Here is a 14,431-nt window from a genome sequence, read left to right as displayed (position 1 = left end):
AATCACTACTGTAATTCTATGGATGTAAATAGGTCATGCCAATTGGAATGGACTTAGTTTAACCTGCCTCTCCTGCCCTTCCTCTGAACAAACCTACTCGTGCATGTGGGAGATAATTTTGGGTAGGTGTACTGGGTCTGGCTGGGATGAAGTTAATTTTCTTCATAGCAGCCCATATGGTGCTGTGTTTTGGATTTGTGACTAAAACTGTGTTGCTAACACACCAGGGTTTTGGCTATTGCTGAACAGTTCTTGTACAGTGTGCAGGTTTTCTCTTTGTCCCATTCTAAGTCCTTAGAAGGCTGGGGGTGGGCAAGAAGCTGGGAGGTGACACAGCTGGGACAGCTGTCCCGAATTGACCAGAGGGATATTCCATACCATATGATGTCATACTTAGTATAAAAGCTCAGGGAAAGGAGCAAGAAGAGGGGGTTCATGGTTATGGTGTTTGTCTTCACAAGTTACCCTCACATGTGCTGAAGCCCAACTTTCCAGCAAGTGGCTAGCCAGCTGCCTGCAGGTTGGAAGTAGTGAATTAATTCCTTATTTTGGTTTGCTTGTGTGTATAGCTTTGCTCTACTTATTAAGCTGTTTTTACCTCAACCCATGAGTTTTCTTGCTTTTGATCTTCTGATTCTCTCCCTCACCCCCCTGTAGAAGGAGTGAGTGAGCTGGGTGCTTAGCTACTCACTGGGGTCCACCCACCACAGTAGGGATGTGTATCAGGTACAGACCTGTGCTAGCACCTGATTATCTCCTACAGTATTTCCCCCCTGCTTTTAAGGTTAACAAGATGCAGAATTTAAAATAATGCTTATGTTTGGAAATTAATATTGTTCCCAGCATGCAGAAAAGGATAAGGGGGAAAGTTCAGATGTTTAGACAATGATTCAAGATATAGAATTCCAGCTGGACTATCATTGCATATTTAACATTTTCCGTGAAAATGGTACTTTGGCAGGTAAAAGGGATATTGTGACAGCCCTGGGTACAATTCTGTATTTGTAATATAAGCATCTATGCAGTGAAACCCCTGCCGTCAGTTCTGTTGTTCTTACCCTAGCAAAACCCTGCTAAAAGTCAGGTTTAAAAGATGCAGATTTAAGCTAAAAGAAAAATTGTAAGGGAAAATGACATGGGGAGGAGAGAGATGGTCTGAGAAGTCACACTGACTGTTTGATGGCTGTTGGTGGTGTAAAAATATTACGGTTTTGATGCAAGAAAACTAGTGTATATGAATGTCATTATGAACAATGATTCCATTTAATGGAATTTAATTAATAATGAAATTTAATTCCATTCCAAGCATGAACTGTAAGCAATGCTACTGAGGTGGTTACACTCTGTGTTCACATGAGTGAATTCATACTCAGAGTTAAGCTGGATTCCTTAGCGATCGCAAGTTTCTAAAGTTTGCTTTAGGTCTGTCCCAGTGTAGACAATGAAAGAAGCCCAAACGTAATATGCACCTTAGGTTAGGATGCAGAGAACATCTAGTCTATTTTATGTTTCCTCAGAAAACAAGTGGTGAGCATTTTTACAGATGATTTGCTTTGCCATACTGACATAGTAAGACTACAGTGAAACAGTATCTGGCCCTTTGTGTGTCAGTTAGATTATTTACACATCCCTGCAGATGTTTCAGATACATTTCATCACGTGGGACCACATTTTAAAAGTCCACAGCCATTTTTAGCAGCTGCTTCAAAAATGTAATTTTCTTAGTTTTAACAGCTCAAATGATACGGGGGTTTTAGATGGATTTTATAATGCTGTTGCCAACTAGGACTACCAGTGCTTTTACTCTCCATTTTCCCTTTGCAACACAAGTCTCTAGAAATATTTATTACTTGGTAAAAGTATTTTAACATTTCAGGGATGAAGTATTTGGTTACTTACAGGAGGCCCATCAGCACCAGGAAGGCCAGGAAGGCCAGGCTTGCCTTGAGGTCCCTAAATGCAGTAACAGAGACACATCTTAAGAACAATAGTGAACATTCTATCATTTGCTAGGATGATCGAAGATCATCTTTTCTGAGGACTGGTATGTCCTAAACCAGCAAACTACCTTAAATCTTTTTAGTATTTTAAACTCCGTTAAAACAACTGGTGAACCCACCCAGGGTGAAGAATAGCTATAAGAAAAATAATAATAATTAAAAAAACCCACCAAACAACAGGAAAGAAAAAGAAAAAAAATTCCCACCCATATCCAATACATTTAACTCTAATTGATAAGGATATAAAATGTAGTTATACTTAAATTCCTTGATATTGATATCAGGGATAATCCAAAAATATAACAAAACTGAACCCAGAAAGATACTATCATACAACTTATGGAGCAAGGCCAGTTTCCTACAATCTTTAGCCAGTACAAATCACCCACATTTTTCAATGAGGTGCTTGCCTGAGAACAGGCTTCAGGAATTACCCTATGAACATGCGCACACAGACAACACAAAGTGGGGAAGAATTCCCCAGTGTACAAAATTAACTATCATTTAGAATTTAATGAATAAAAGGATGGACCATATGAAAGATACCAATAAGATCACAAGGCAAAGAGTACAGGTTACAGAACCCTGGCGCTCATAGCTGAAAGGCATGGTACATCTTTGTGAAAGCCTCTGAAATGCGTATTTTGTGGACCTAGCCCATTTTGCCAGAATAAGAGTCACACAGGTAAAAAGCATGTATATTGTTTCCTAAAATCTCCTTCAATTTCTCCTAAAGTATATACTAAACAGTGAAGGGGAGCAAAATCAAAGAAAAATCAATAGAGCAAGAATTCAGAAAAAAGGAGAGAAAAGTAAAATTAGTGTAAAATTCAATAGTGACATTTTTTAAATTAACAGAAGACATATTTCAAGCCACAAGAACATGTACAAACAGGTAGATCAGGAAAAAACAAGTGACACTACAGTATGCCTATTACACTGCAGAGTTATGTTCAAAATATAATCCTTGAAAAAACAGAACAGAATCAGACTTGAGTAGGTAGAACTTTGTTATAAAAAAAGAGATAAATAAAAATAATTTTCACAGCTTGCTGTGAAATTAATTAACATACAAATACACTGTTTAATATTGTAGATGGGATTCTGACACTTATAACAGAAAATTAATCCAAAATAAAGGGAAGAAATTATGCTTGTGAAAAAGTGTATGTGAGAGGAAAGCCAGGCCTTCAGTGGTTATTCATTTACTTGATAATTTCAGGAAGATCTGCTAAATTTTAGATCTTGGGTTACTATTCTGTAAAACATAGCACAGCCCTTAAGCACATAAGCAAGGTTGTTGCACAGAACTGACTGTGAAGTACCAGAATAATGCTGTAACTTACCTTTTCACCAGGAGGTCCAATAGGACCTTGTGGACCAGGAAGCCCCTATTAAAAAGAAACCAGTGTGAGAAACCAGGGAGAACAATATACATACATTCACCCTGCTAAAGGTCCCTCATTAATCTGTTTAAACACACCGACAAATATAAGTGGCATTTTTTCCCCCCTTATGAATTAGATCAGGAGTTTTGTGTGAGCCTTTTACACAAGCAAAAAATTCTGGCAGTAGGTCTGTAACAAGATCCTATTCAGAACCCTCCTCCAGGTGTGGCCGTCCTTGCTGCATTCCAGGAACACTGAATGAGTCATTTTTCTCCTGAATGAAAAATCCCCCTGAAAGCTTACTTGAAAACTCTGCTCCCACTGCCCTTTGCACATTTGCAGCATTATTTATAAAATCCTTGAAGCCTTATCAGTTTTGCACATGAAAAAGCTAACCTTGTAGTAATTTCCATTTATTAAACATTGTAGCACATTACATTGTATTTCTTGAGAGTTATTTTACACTTACTTGTGGGCCTGGGATTCCTTGCTGACCAGGAGGTCCTGGCTCCCCTTGAGGACCCTACCATGCAAAAAATACCAGGGTGTTAGGTTTGCATTTCTGCACTACAGATCTTCATTGTCAGGACTAAAAGGAATACAAACTCATCTTTGTTCCTCCCTCTTTAAAGTCTACCACCAACTTTCTATCCAGTATGATTTTTTTTTATGCCAATGAATATCATGGCCTTTTCTTTAATAGAGATTAACAGCCTACACATAGGACCTAAGCACTGGAGTCCATGGTGCTAAAGGAGCTTGAAAGAAAGCATGGTTAGGCCCTTTGGATGAAAAGTAAGTAACATCTCTTTTCTAAGTGAGATGATAATAAATCTGAATATTTTAACAGAAAAGTTTAATTACATGGAAGGGATGGCATAGTAGCAGGGAGGAGACAATGTAGAAAGGATTCTTAGAATCCACTCCCTTTTTAATTGCCATCTTTCGTACTCACCATGTTTCCTTTTGGGCCTGAAGGTCCATCAACACCTGCGATGCCCTACAACAAACAATATAAACATGAACAATTTTCAGTGGACCTCCGTGTTTCTTTTGGAAATGCAAATACAAAACAGTTCATACGTACAGGTTGTCCAGGGGGACCAGGTGTACCTCTGGGGCCCAGTAATCCCCGTGGACCCTGTGATAGAAAAAGCACTTATTAACACCTGCATGATTTTTTCTGAACAAAGAGAGACCCAGCAGCAGGACTGGGCAAGGAATGCAGTACAAAGGATGATGGAAAGAGAGCATGGGGCTTGAGGGAGGGAGAAAGAAAGGAAAAAAGGAAAAAATTCACTGATAACAGATTCTCCTGAAGGCCACCATACGTCTGAACAGGATGTCAGTGGAAGGGCAAGCTTTGATTTAGCTGCTGTATGGTCATTTCAGAGAACAGTAGGAGATAACTATCTATATTTCATGATGCAGAACATTGGCACAGCATCTTCCACTAACGTTTCAGCTGTGTCTTGGCCTGAAGGTCTGACCCGAATAGTAGTATACGTGTTTGTATTCATGTTTTTAAAAAATGTGATGGTCTGTTATAATCTATACCACTGTTCTAAGTGTAATACAGTGCTTTTATGCATAATAAAAAGCCAATAAATAATGAAAAATTACAAATAATTTTATTATAATAAATGCAAGGCATTCTGGAAACAATCAGATTTGTTCCTCTTACCCCTAAAAAATTCCACAAAAGACCAAGGGCTATTCTCCTAAATAAGGTGAGCAAGATTTGGTCTATAACATAATCTTTTGGCTTTATACTGTGTAAATGAGTATTAGTTTTCATCATTTGTGTCATCATTCACGTCACACTGATAAAAGTAGGCAGGACTGAGTCTCCAGTCTCCTCATGTATGATAGTCACAAATCACTAACACTCTGACTCTGTAGTAACTTCTTCCTACTTTGCGAGTAGGCAACAGTATATCATACATTTAGGGTAAAATTCCCCTTTCTGAGGCTTGATTTCTTGCTTGCAATGCAGAACTCTGCTCTGCAGTGGTAGCACTTGCAGAACTCCAGCTGACAGCAATGGAAATTCTGTATATGAGACAAGTGTAAAAATACATAATGAGGCACAGTAGTGTGAAAAGAGGAGAAGCCAGGCCTTATTTTCTAATAAACAGAAGTTTGGAAAACCTTCTCAAAGCAACACGGGCTTGGTTGTATTCTCATGTATCCAGGACTGCAGTGACTGTTTTTACACAATAGGATTGGAAATAGCCTTTGTGATTCTAGAAGTTGTGTGTTCTTGGCTGGATGTATCCCTGACTTCATTCTAATCCTGTAAGTAGTGTTTCACGCTGAACAAAACTGTTCATTTGTTTGCTTTACAGTCAGAATTGGTACTCTATATACACACACACAGAGTAATTTTTATACCTGGAATTCAGAACAGTTCAATAGAAAGGAAAAAAATCTGAGAATGACTTTTGTTTGTAACAGAAACAGAAGAATAAGAAAGCATTGCTTACAGCTTCACCTGGGAGACCTCTTGGTCCAACTTCCCCATCTTCTCCCTGGTTTTGTACAAAGGGAATAGTAGTTTTAGTAAAAAAAGAGCATGTATCATGACCATATTCCTATTACATGAGGATTCACTCTAAATTTTACTGTGTAGATAGCAACTTACTCTTGATCCATCTTCGCCAGGTAAGCCAGGAGGTCCTTGTGGGCCACGGTCTCCCTGTAGAATAAGGAAAATCATTAAAATAATACATCTGTTGCTGGAAACAATAATGGATGGGAAGGGAAATGAAAACAAATGTGTTGGCTACAGTCTGATGTGTCAAAACATGTCTTGACACAATGATATAAATGTGCAGGTTATAGTACTCAGTAAAGTTTTTTATTACATTTGTGTAAAAACAAATGAATGTTACTGAAACAATGAACTATTTGTGTTGGTAGAATCTCACTCTTTAACTTTTCTTGGCCCCTAAACCGTACACAAACTTGCTACAAAAAGCAGAGTTACCCACATTTTTCTTTGTCTCATCAGCACCTTCCCCCTTCCCCTACACAATGTATTACTGCCAGTAAAATAAGGCATATGTACATGGGTCAGAAGCTAATAAACTAATTCTGGGCCCTGGAATATACATGGTGAAGTGCACTGACCACCTTTCAGAACCATGTACCCTGGCACCAGTCATTGAAAGCCTTGGGCCTGATTTGTCTGAGGCTTTGGAAGGCAGCCAGACTTCCACACTTCCCCTTAGAGGCTGGGGCTTTTCAAGTCTATATATGCAGAGCCTCAGTAGATTCTGGACCATGCTTTTGGGATTTATTTTTCTTTCCCCATTTCTAAAGAGAACTAGTGTGCTGCATAGCTCAAACACCACTGACTGACCTCTTTCTGGGCAGCAGGTTTTTAGACTGTGACTTCCTTCTGGCATTGGACAACAACCAAGTATTCATGCTGTTTTCCTTAATTTTATCAGTGTCTCCAAGGTGCCTGACCACTGCTGTATACCCTAGCAGAGATATATGGAGTCACTCTTTAGTGGCTCCATTCTTTACTCTTTCAAGCTTTCCTAGGGAATTTTAGGTAACTTGCTCTCTTACCCCAGAGCTATCTAATATTAGGGATGTGAGGATTTTATTCTACTGCCTTTCTGTATTCTGTAAGTTGGAGTTGGCATGAGAGGGAATGAAATTCTCTGAACTGCACTTTCATACCTGTAAATGAATCAATACAGCAATTTTTATATTTTGCTAAGTTTTGGAACTACTCAGTGTGATCTTCTGGTAGAGCATGCATTTTTCTACATGATAAATGACACTCCTGAAAAATGACACAAGACACATGATCTCTGCTCTAGCTTCCACTTAATATCCAAGTGAAGACTGACTTAAGCTTTCAAATACTGAAATAGTTCATGCCCTCAAGGGCTACTTTTCTTGCCTTGCAGTAACATGGCACTTAGAGTTAGATTAGGAGCTTGCATTCAGTGTCCTAGTATTGCCATGCAGTAAGAACAAGACTTCCTATCATTATTAGCATTCTCAGTTCTTCAATTCTTCAATTCTTTCCTTCAAATGTTCTGTTGAAACTTGAATTTCTTTTTCCTTAGACCTTTTCTTCTAGTGTATAGTGTCTTGCTTTTATACTGGAGATGGGTTATGCATCTAGTAAATCTAAGTAAGAAAAGTTCAAAGCCATAGATATTGAGGCTAAACGGAATATTACACCACATGGTCTGATGTCCCCTACTTTGGAAGTCAGAGAATCTCTTTCAGTAACTCCTGTCTGACAACTTGTGTTTGACAGAGGCATAACCTCAGAGAGGCATCCAATTTGCAACTCATAGTTCAAATATGACTAATTCTGAAAGTAGTCCTAAAACTTCTGCTCTAAAGTTACGGGTTTTCAACATCAATTCCCTTACAGTCAAAAGATAACTACAACAGAAAAAGTGTTTCTCAACTTTCTGTGCTCTTTATTGCAGGCCAAACAGAACTGAATATTTGCATTATATGCTGTCAGTATATATAAATCTGAAGAGTTATAGTTATCTGATCTGGCTTTGAATTGTGTTGCTTTCAGAAAGATCATGGTTTATACTTTTATAGAAGATTTCCATAGAAATGCGAGAATGCAGCAATATTTAAGTAGTGGGATGAAAGAAATTATGAAAAGAAGTAATTATTTTTGTTACTACTTTGCAAATTTCAATCCAAACTTATTCTTCTATTTTAGTTTGTATTTGTTTAGGAAATATGAAACAAATAGTATATTTGAAAAAAACAGGTTTTTTCTTTATGACTTCGAAGGTCCCCCAGATAGACAATTCCAGCATTCCAGGTTGGAAGGCAGAGAGATTCCCTGGCTGACCAGTGTCCGCTCAGCATGCCGCGGGAAGCAGTGGCAAGAGCTTAAAGTCTAGCGCCCTCTGCTGGTCACCTGCCGATGGAGCTGCGTTCCCGTCGTGTCGTGCCCTGATCCCTTTACACGCTTTAAGTAAAAGGGAATGATGAAAGAGGATCAAGACATTTCTGTATGACACCAAAAGTTCTTTTCCCATTGCAAACAGAACGCAAAAGAGTATCCTTAGATGCTGTTACAAAAAACTACATTATGGGCAAGCAGCCAACACAGCTGAGATTTCCTGGGAAGGGCAGCAACTGTGCTGACCCATTGAAGGGTGAGAGCTGTAATCATTCCTTGGTCATCAAGCTTTAGCACATATGGGAATGGTTCTGTTGACATTCCTACTCACTTTTTATTTTATGGTGCACTGCACTTACCAGAACAACAGTAAGGGAGGTATATTCAGCAGAGTATGTTGTCACTAACATCTACTTTAGGGGTATAATTTAAAGCAGAATCCCCTGTTGTGATTATTTCTAGGAGCAAGTGAATTAGTTGTTTTCAATATTACTTCAAGTTTTCCTAACTTATCTGACCTGACTGATCTTCCTTTAAGCTGCAGCTGTTGGTATAAGCCACACTAAACAATTTAGTTTGCAACTCAAATATTCAAATTTTTTAAGCAAGCTTCTCAGCAGGTTAAAATTTGTCATGCTCCTGATAACAGAAACTTCATGTTAACTTCCTTTTTCTATTACTATTTCCTTTAACAATCACTTCACATCCAACAGACAAATTCCTTAACAAAGAAAAATTAGACCAAAACCTAGCTGAAGATGTGATCTGAATTCTGAAAATATATTTAAATAATTTATCTATATATATGACTTGTTGCCTGTTGATTGATATTACTAAAATGTTTCATGAGGAATACATTATCTGACAACATAGATATTATTCTGTAGTGTGAGAAGCTGACATTCCATTTTAACTTTTCCCATAATCGTTAGTGCTATTCTAAATGAGTAGTGCATTATTTCTGTGATGGTATCAGTTTGTTGTAGAAATACAGAAGTTTTCCTTACTGTGCTGGTTTTGGCTGGGATAGAGTTAATTTTCTTCACAGTAGCTAGTATGGGGCTGTGTTTTGGATTTGTGTTGAAAACAGTGTTGATAATACAGGGATGTTTTCTGTATTGCTGAGCAGTGCTTACACAGAGTCGAGATCTTTGCTGCTCCTTATCCCACCCTACCAGCAAGTAGGCTGGGGGTGCACAGGAAGCTGGGAGGGGACACAGCTGGGACAGCTGACCCCAACTGACCAGAGGGATATTCCAGACCATATTATGTCAAGCTCAGCATATAAAGCTGAGGCGAAGAAAAGGGAAGCAGGGGACACTCAGTGTTATGGAGTATTACCTGTGATGAAGCCCTGCTTTCCTGGAGATGGCTGAACTCCTGCCTGCCGACGGGAAGTGGTTGGATTAATTCCTTGTTTTGCTTTGCTTCTGTGCGTAGCTTTTGCTTTGCCTATTAAACTGTCTTTATCTCAACCCATGAGTTTTCTCACTTTTACTCTCCTGATTCTCTCTCCCATCCCACCAGGGTGGTAGTGAGCAAGCAGCTGTGTGGTGCTTAGTTGCAGGCTGGGGTTAAACCACAACACTTACCCTGTTACCTTTGTCACCAGGGAGGCCAGGAAGACCATCAAATCCTCTGTCACCCTAGGAAAGAAGAAATCACAGCTTTAATAAAGGACTATTACATTCTGTATTACTCTGAAGAAATTGTGCCTTCCCTCTAGAAGTTGATTTCTACCCTTTGTTAGATGTACACGTTTGTTATTGAATGAAACACATGGAGGGGAGCACATAGATCAAACTCACAAAATTTGCTTCTATTCATTAAAGCAAGAGAAGATGCCACGCTAACTTTTTCACTGTGCTGTAATTATGCTATTTATAAAAAGAAGTACACATTGAAATTAAAATCTTGACTCTAGCTGCACTTTGCAGTTGCAAGGCTGACTTTACCATTGTCAATACTCTAACTAGAAACTGACTCAGAGGGATAGGAATCATGCCCCAAGAATCGAGTTACTTCAAGGTCAGACTACTAGTCATTACTGTTAATTACCATATTTTAAATGGATAATTCATTCTCAGCTCTTGCATCTGATCCAGCTATCTGAAACCTCGCTATTTTCACTTGAGAGAAGAACTTTGGGTTGGCCTGAAAGAAACTGTGGTACCTACATAAAATCTGTCTAGCCCATTCCAAGACTGAAATAAAGCCTCAAATCTCATTATTATTTACCTTTGCACCAGGTTCTCCTGGCATTCCTCTGGCACCATCAGCTCCAGGACGTCCCTACAAAAACCCAAAGGGGTAAACATTTGAAAATGCAGTGGAATCAGTTAATATCTAAATATATTTAAACAGAAACTATTTACCCAGAGCAGGATTGATCCATACGCTACCTACCCTTTTGCCAGCTTTTCCACTCGGACCAGGGGCACCTTGAACACCACGAGGACCCTGAATTTAAATAGTGTAATTCTTAGAATCACATTCATGTAGGCAAAAAGCTAGTTAAACATTTCACCTCAAGAACAAGGTTAGATTTTTTTATACACAAAACTGCATTTTTTCCCAGGAGATGGATTCAGGTTTCCAAATTCCCATTAGTTTTAATGGAACATGGACATCCAAACTGGCCTTAGCACTACGAATTTTAACACTAGTTTTCATGAGATGGCAATATACATGGCATAATTGGTCCTTTTAATATTACAGCTTCTTAGATTCTTTTCATGTCTTTGAAGATCTCAGCCCTGTGATTTGAAAACCCTTCTTCCTCTCATACCAAAATTATTTTAGTCACATAATAATTATTTAATGAAAAATAGAGACTGCTTATTTCAGATCCCCAACTAATACACAAACATGAGTTTGCTGGTAAACAGCTCACATGCTGTCTTAACTTTACACAGCAGAGTTTTAACTAGAGGGAGACCAAATTACCCCAGACTGAAAAACCTAATTACTCTTTTCAAACACATGTAATTTTCACTGATCGTATATTTCTGCGGAAGTTTTCTCATTCCCATCCAAACGCATCTTCTTCAGGTGAAAATAGCAATGGTAAAGATTAGCCATCCAAAAATACTGAGTAGGAAAAAAACCCAAAACCTAAAAAAGTAAGTAAGGAAACTGGAAGACTGACCAGCTGTTCAGAGTGCTTTTTTGTTTAATTGCTTTATTTTTCTTCTGCAAATATCCATGCGGATTTTTAAGACAGGCACTAAGAATGTAGCAAATCCATGATACCACTTGAGATCTGGCAAAATCATTGTTCCAGAGACTCCTATTGTAATTTCTTTAAGAACCCCCTATTACTTTTAGGTTTAAGCCGAAAGATTTCAATGTGTTTCAGCACTCTTTAACATCACTGCACACATGCTGATATAATAGTAAGCTAAGATGAAAAGCATGCATTGATTGCTAAAGACTTATTCTTGCTATGTCACATCTTGCTTGAAAATATCCTGTTTAATTACCAACTAAATTCAACCTCTCTCACCTTATGAGATCTGATAAGATCAGAGCCCAAGGTCATACAATTGCAGACTGACATATGATTATTTAATAGAGAAAAGAGCCTGAAGTGACAATATTAAAACACTTTTTCAAGTGATGACATTCTACCTGTGATAATTGCTCTTTGTTATATGAAGATTGTTACTTTCATATTTCAAAATGAACAACCAAGCTATTGCATTTAATTTAGGATACTATTGTAAAAGCTATTTTTTTTCAATTGCACGCGGAAAACATATCATTGATTGATTTCTTCTAAGTGATACAAATGCATCTTCTTAAAGATAAACAAGCTCAAACATAACAGGCAGTATTACTGTACCTGGGGACCTGGTTCACCACTTTCACCCTTAGCACCTGCTGCTCCAGGTCCACCCTTGATGGAAAAAGCAAAACATATTGTTTAAATATACAAACATGTCTTTAAATGAATGTTACTTTCTATTTCTACACATTAATTGCAGGGAGAAAAAACAAACAATCCCCTATTCATTAGGAGGTGTGAATTCGCCATTTGAATCTGCAGATATACCCTGGTACATCATTGTCTAGACACTGGGCCTAACTGGGACAAAAATCTTTCAATTACTGAAGAAAATTCCCATTGATTTGAATGAGAACAAATGTAACTCTTTGTTCTATATTAATATTTGAGAGCTAAATATGAGCACAGTAAGAACAGAAGTGCATCCTCTGTAGGGAAGGCAACAGAAATGAAAGACACCTCTTTTTACCTTTATGTATTTCTGTGTTGTACAGAAAATAACAGAGTCTTGGAGTTCGATCCAAAAATCACTATAGTCAATGAAAAATACCCTCTCTAATCTTGTAATGAACTTCAGTGATGTTTTAATCAAGGTCTTTGTGCATCTGTCCCTAAAGAAGTGCAAAATCTATACATCTGAATCTCTTTACTATCATTAAATGAAGATACAGATTTTCTGATAAGTTTTACTCATAAACAGACCTAATCCAGATCTTCATCCAGGGTAAGATACTGTACATGGAATTTGAGGCAGAACTAGTCAAAGTTTGTGTTTTCTTAATAGTGGTCTCATAAAAATAGACAAAGTAAAACAAAAAATATCAACATGCTCACACAGAATACAAGCTCAGGGAAGGAACATACTAGAGTTTGCTATTACAGGCAAAATAATCTTTGCATTTCTGATCTCTGAAACAGGTCATGACCAAATGTATGTACTTAATATGAAACAAATGTTGCAGACCTTGGACAATTGGTAATCCTTCTATATTCACCATAGTGATCATTCAAAGAAAGAAGTCGTCTCATGGCTTGGCTTAGTGCTGAGTCTAGCATCCTGGAGTGAAAGATTCCTGCTGACCTTGCAGGTATTGAATCAATTCCTAAGCAAACTGAAGATCAAATCCTGAGCTGGTACTGGCAGTGGAGAGAACAATGGCTTTGGTAGGTGGTGACTGTCTGTTTGGGTTTCCCTGATGTAAACTCTGCTTTTAATTAATATAATTGATTACATTTAATATCCGTTGGCAAAAATTTATTTTGTATTCTATGTTAATTAAACATGTGAACTCCAGACTCTGTTGAAGCTAGACTGGGGCTTTGACAGTGCTATGTTTAAGACTTTTAATAACTGATATGTTTCTAAATGTATCTTATTGGCTACTAATAATTTAACGAAACACAATTCATACTAAGAGTAAAAGCTCCGACTATTTAATTCTTAAAAGAAGCTGTGGACACTAACAATTGACAGACCAAGAATCTGTAGCTGCTTCTGGAACTGTAGGCCAAAAATGTTGCCAGATCAGAGAGCTGGATTTCTAGAGCCTCCTGGTGGCTTAGAAGGAAAACAACTATTAATAATATTAATTTGTTGAACTTTGCATACAGAAATTCATGAAGGCTTTTAAAACATGAAAGCATGAGTATAAGGCCAGGTTATACTTAAGCTAACGGTACACAAACCACTGTCAAAATTATACCAGTCTTTACAAATTAATTCCTTGTTTACAGCAGTTCTATAGTTATTTTGTCTGTATAGGCTGAATGTTATTCTGCAGGTCTCTTGATTTAAATACACTGCTAGAAATAGTGTATTAGTTTATTAAATAGACCCCACGTTTGACTACTACTAAGCATTGCATACCTAATCATGATCACTCATGAGCCAAATTCTCTGCTTAGTTGCAACTATTTACTTCAGAAAAATTGCTCTAGAAAAGAATTGCTCTTGTATAGCCCAAAACCAGGACCTCTGCTTAGAAAGATAAGTCAAGTCCAGTGATTTCAGTTTCTAGGGACCAAGTGAGATTCTGGTGGGATATTTAGCTAAAATTTACCTGAAAATAGTAAATTTCACCTAGATAAACAGACTGCATTCATGAGACCAGCCAGTTTGGAGCACAGCATAATCTGGAACAGATTTTTTGATGCTATATGAAGATGAGGCAAAGCGCTACCAAGACAACCGAGAGTACAACTTACAACAGTTTTAGTATCATGTAGCTTTCAAGAGTCACTGAAGAGAATGTTAAGGTGCTAGGATCAGGGAAGAACATGATCCAGAGTATTCCTTATGCTCCCTAAAATATTCCTTCAACAGTATGTAATTATCTTATGTCCCCCTGGGTTT

At 37.9% G+C, this 14,431-nt stretch overlaps 1 protein-coding gene across 4 annotated transcripts in view; it reads right to left on the bottom strand.

Moving 5' to 3' along the window:
* The window catches only part of COL11A1 (collagen type XI alpha 1 chain), a gene marked incomplete at its 5' end in the record, with an annotated part of 160,097 nt that overhangs the window by 79,555 nt on the left and 66,111 nt on the right, over window positions 1-14,431 (bottom strand). For all 4 annotated transcript variants that reach the window (XM_082002896.1, XM_082002898.1, XM_082002897.1 and 1 more), the window contains 11 exons: window positions 1,900-1,953; window positions 3,347-3,391; window positions 3,858-3,911; window positions 4,344-4,388; window positions 4,476-4,529; window positions 5,875-5,919; window positions 6,033-6,086; window positions 9,884-9,937; window positions 10,530-10,583; window positions 10,698-10,751; window positions 12,136-12,189. In XM_082002896.1, coding sequence (XP_081859022.1) covers window positions 1,900-1,953; window positions 3,347-3,391; window positions 3,858-3,911; window positions 4,344-4,388; window positions 4,476-4,529; window positions 5,875-5,919; window positions 6,033-6,086; window positions 9,884-9,937; window positions 10,530-10,583; window positions 10,698-10,751; window positions 12,136-12,189 — 567 coding nt within the window. The remainder of the gene's footprint in view (window positions 1-1,899; window positions 1,954-3,346; window positions 3,392-3,857; window positions 3,912-4,343; window positions 4,389-4,475; window positions 4,530-5,874; window positions 5,920-6,032; window positions 6,087-9,883; window positions 9,938-10,529; window positions 10,584-10,697; window positions 10,752-12,135; window positions 12,190-14,431) is intronic.

The sequence above is a fragment of the Phaethon aethereus genome, assembly GCF_964289735.1.
Source record: "Phaethon aethereus genome assembly, chromosome: 8".
NCBI classification, from domain to species: domain Eukaryota; kingdom Metazoa; phylum Chordata; class Aves; order Phaethontiformes; family Phaethontidae; genus Phaethon; species Phaethon aethereus.
Note: the sequence above shows the minus strand (reverse complement) of the source record. Positions and strands in the feature narration are given on the sequence as shown.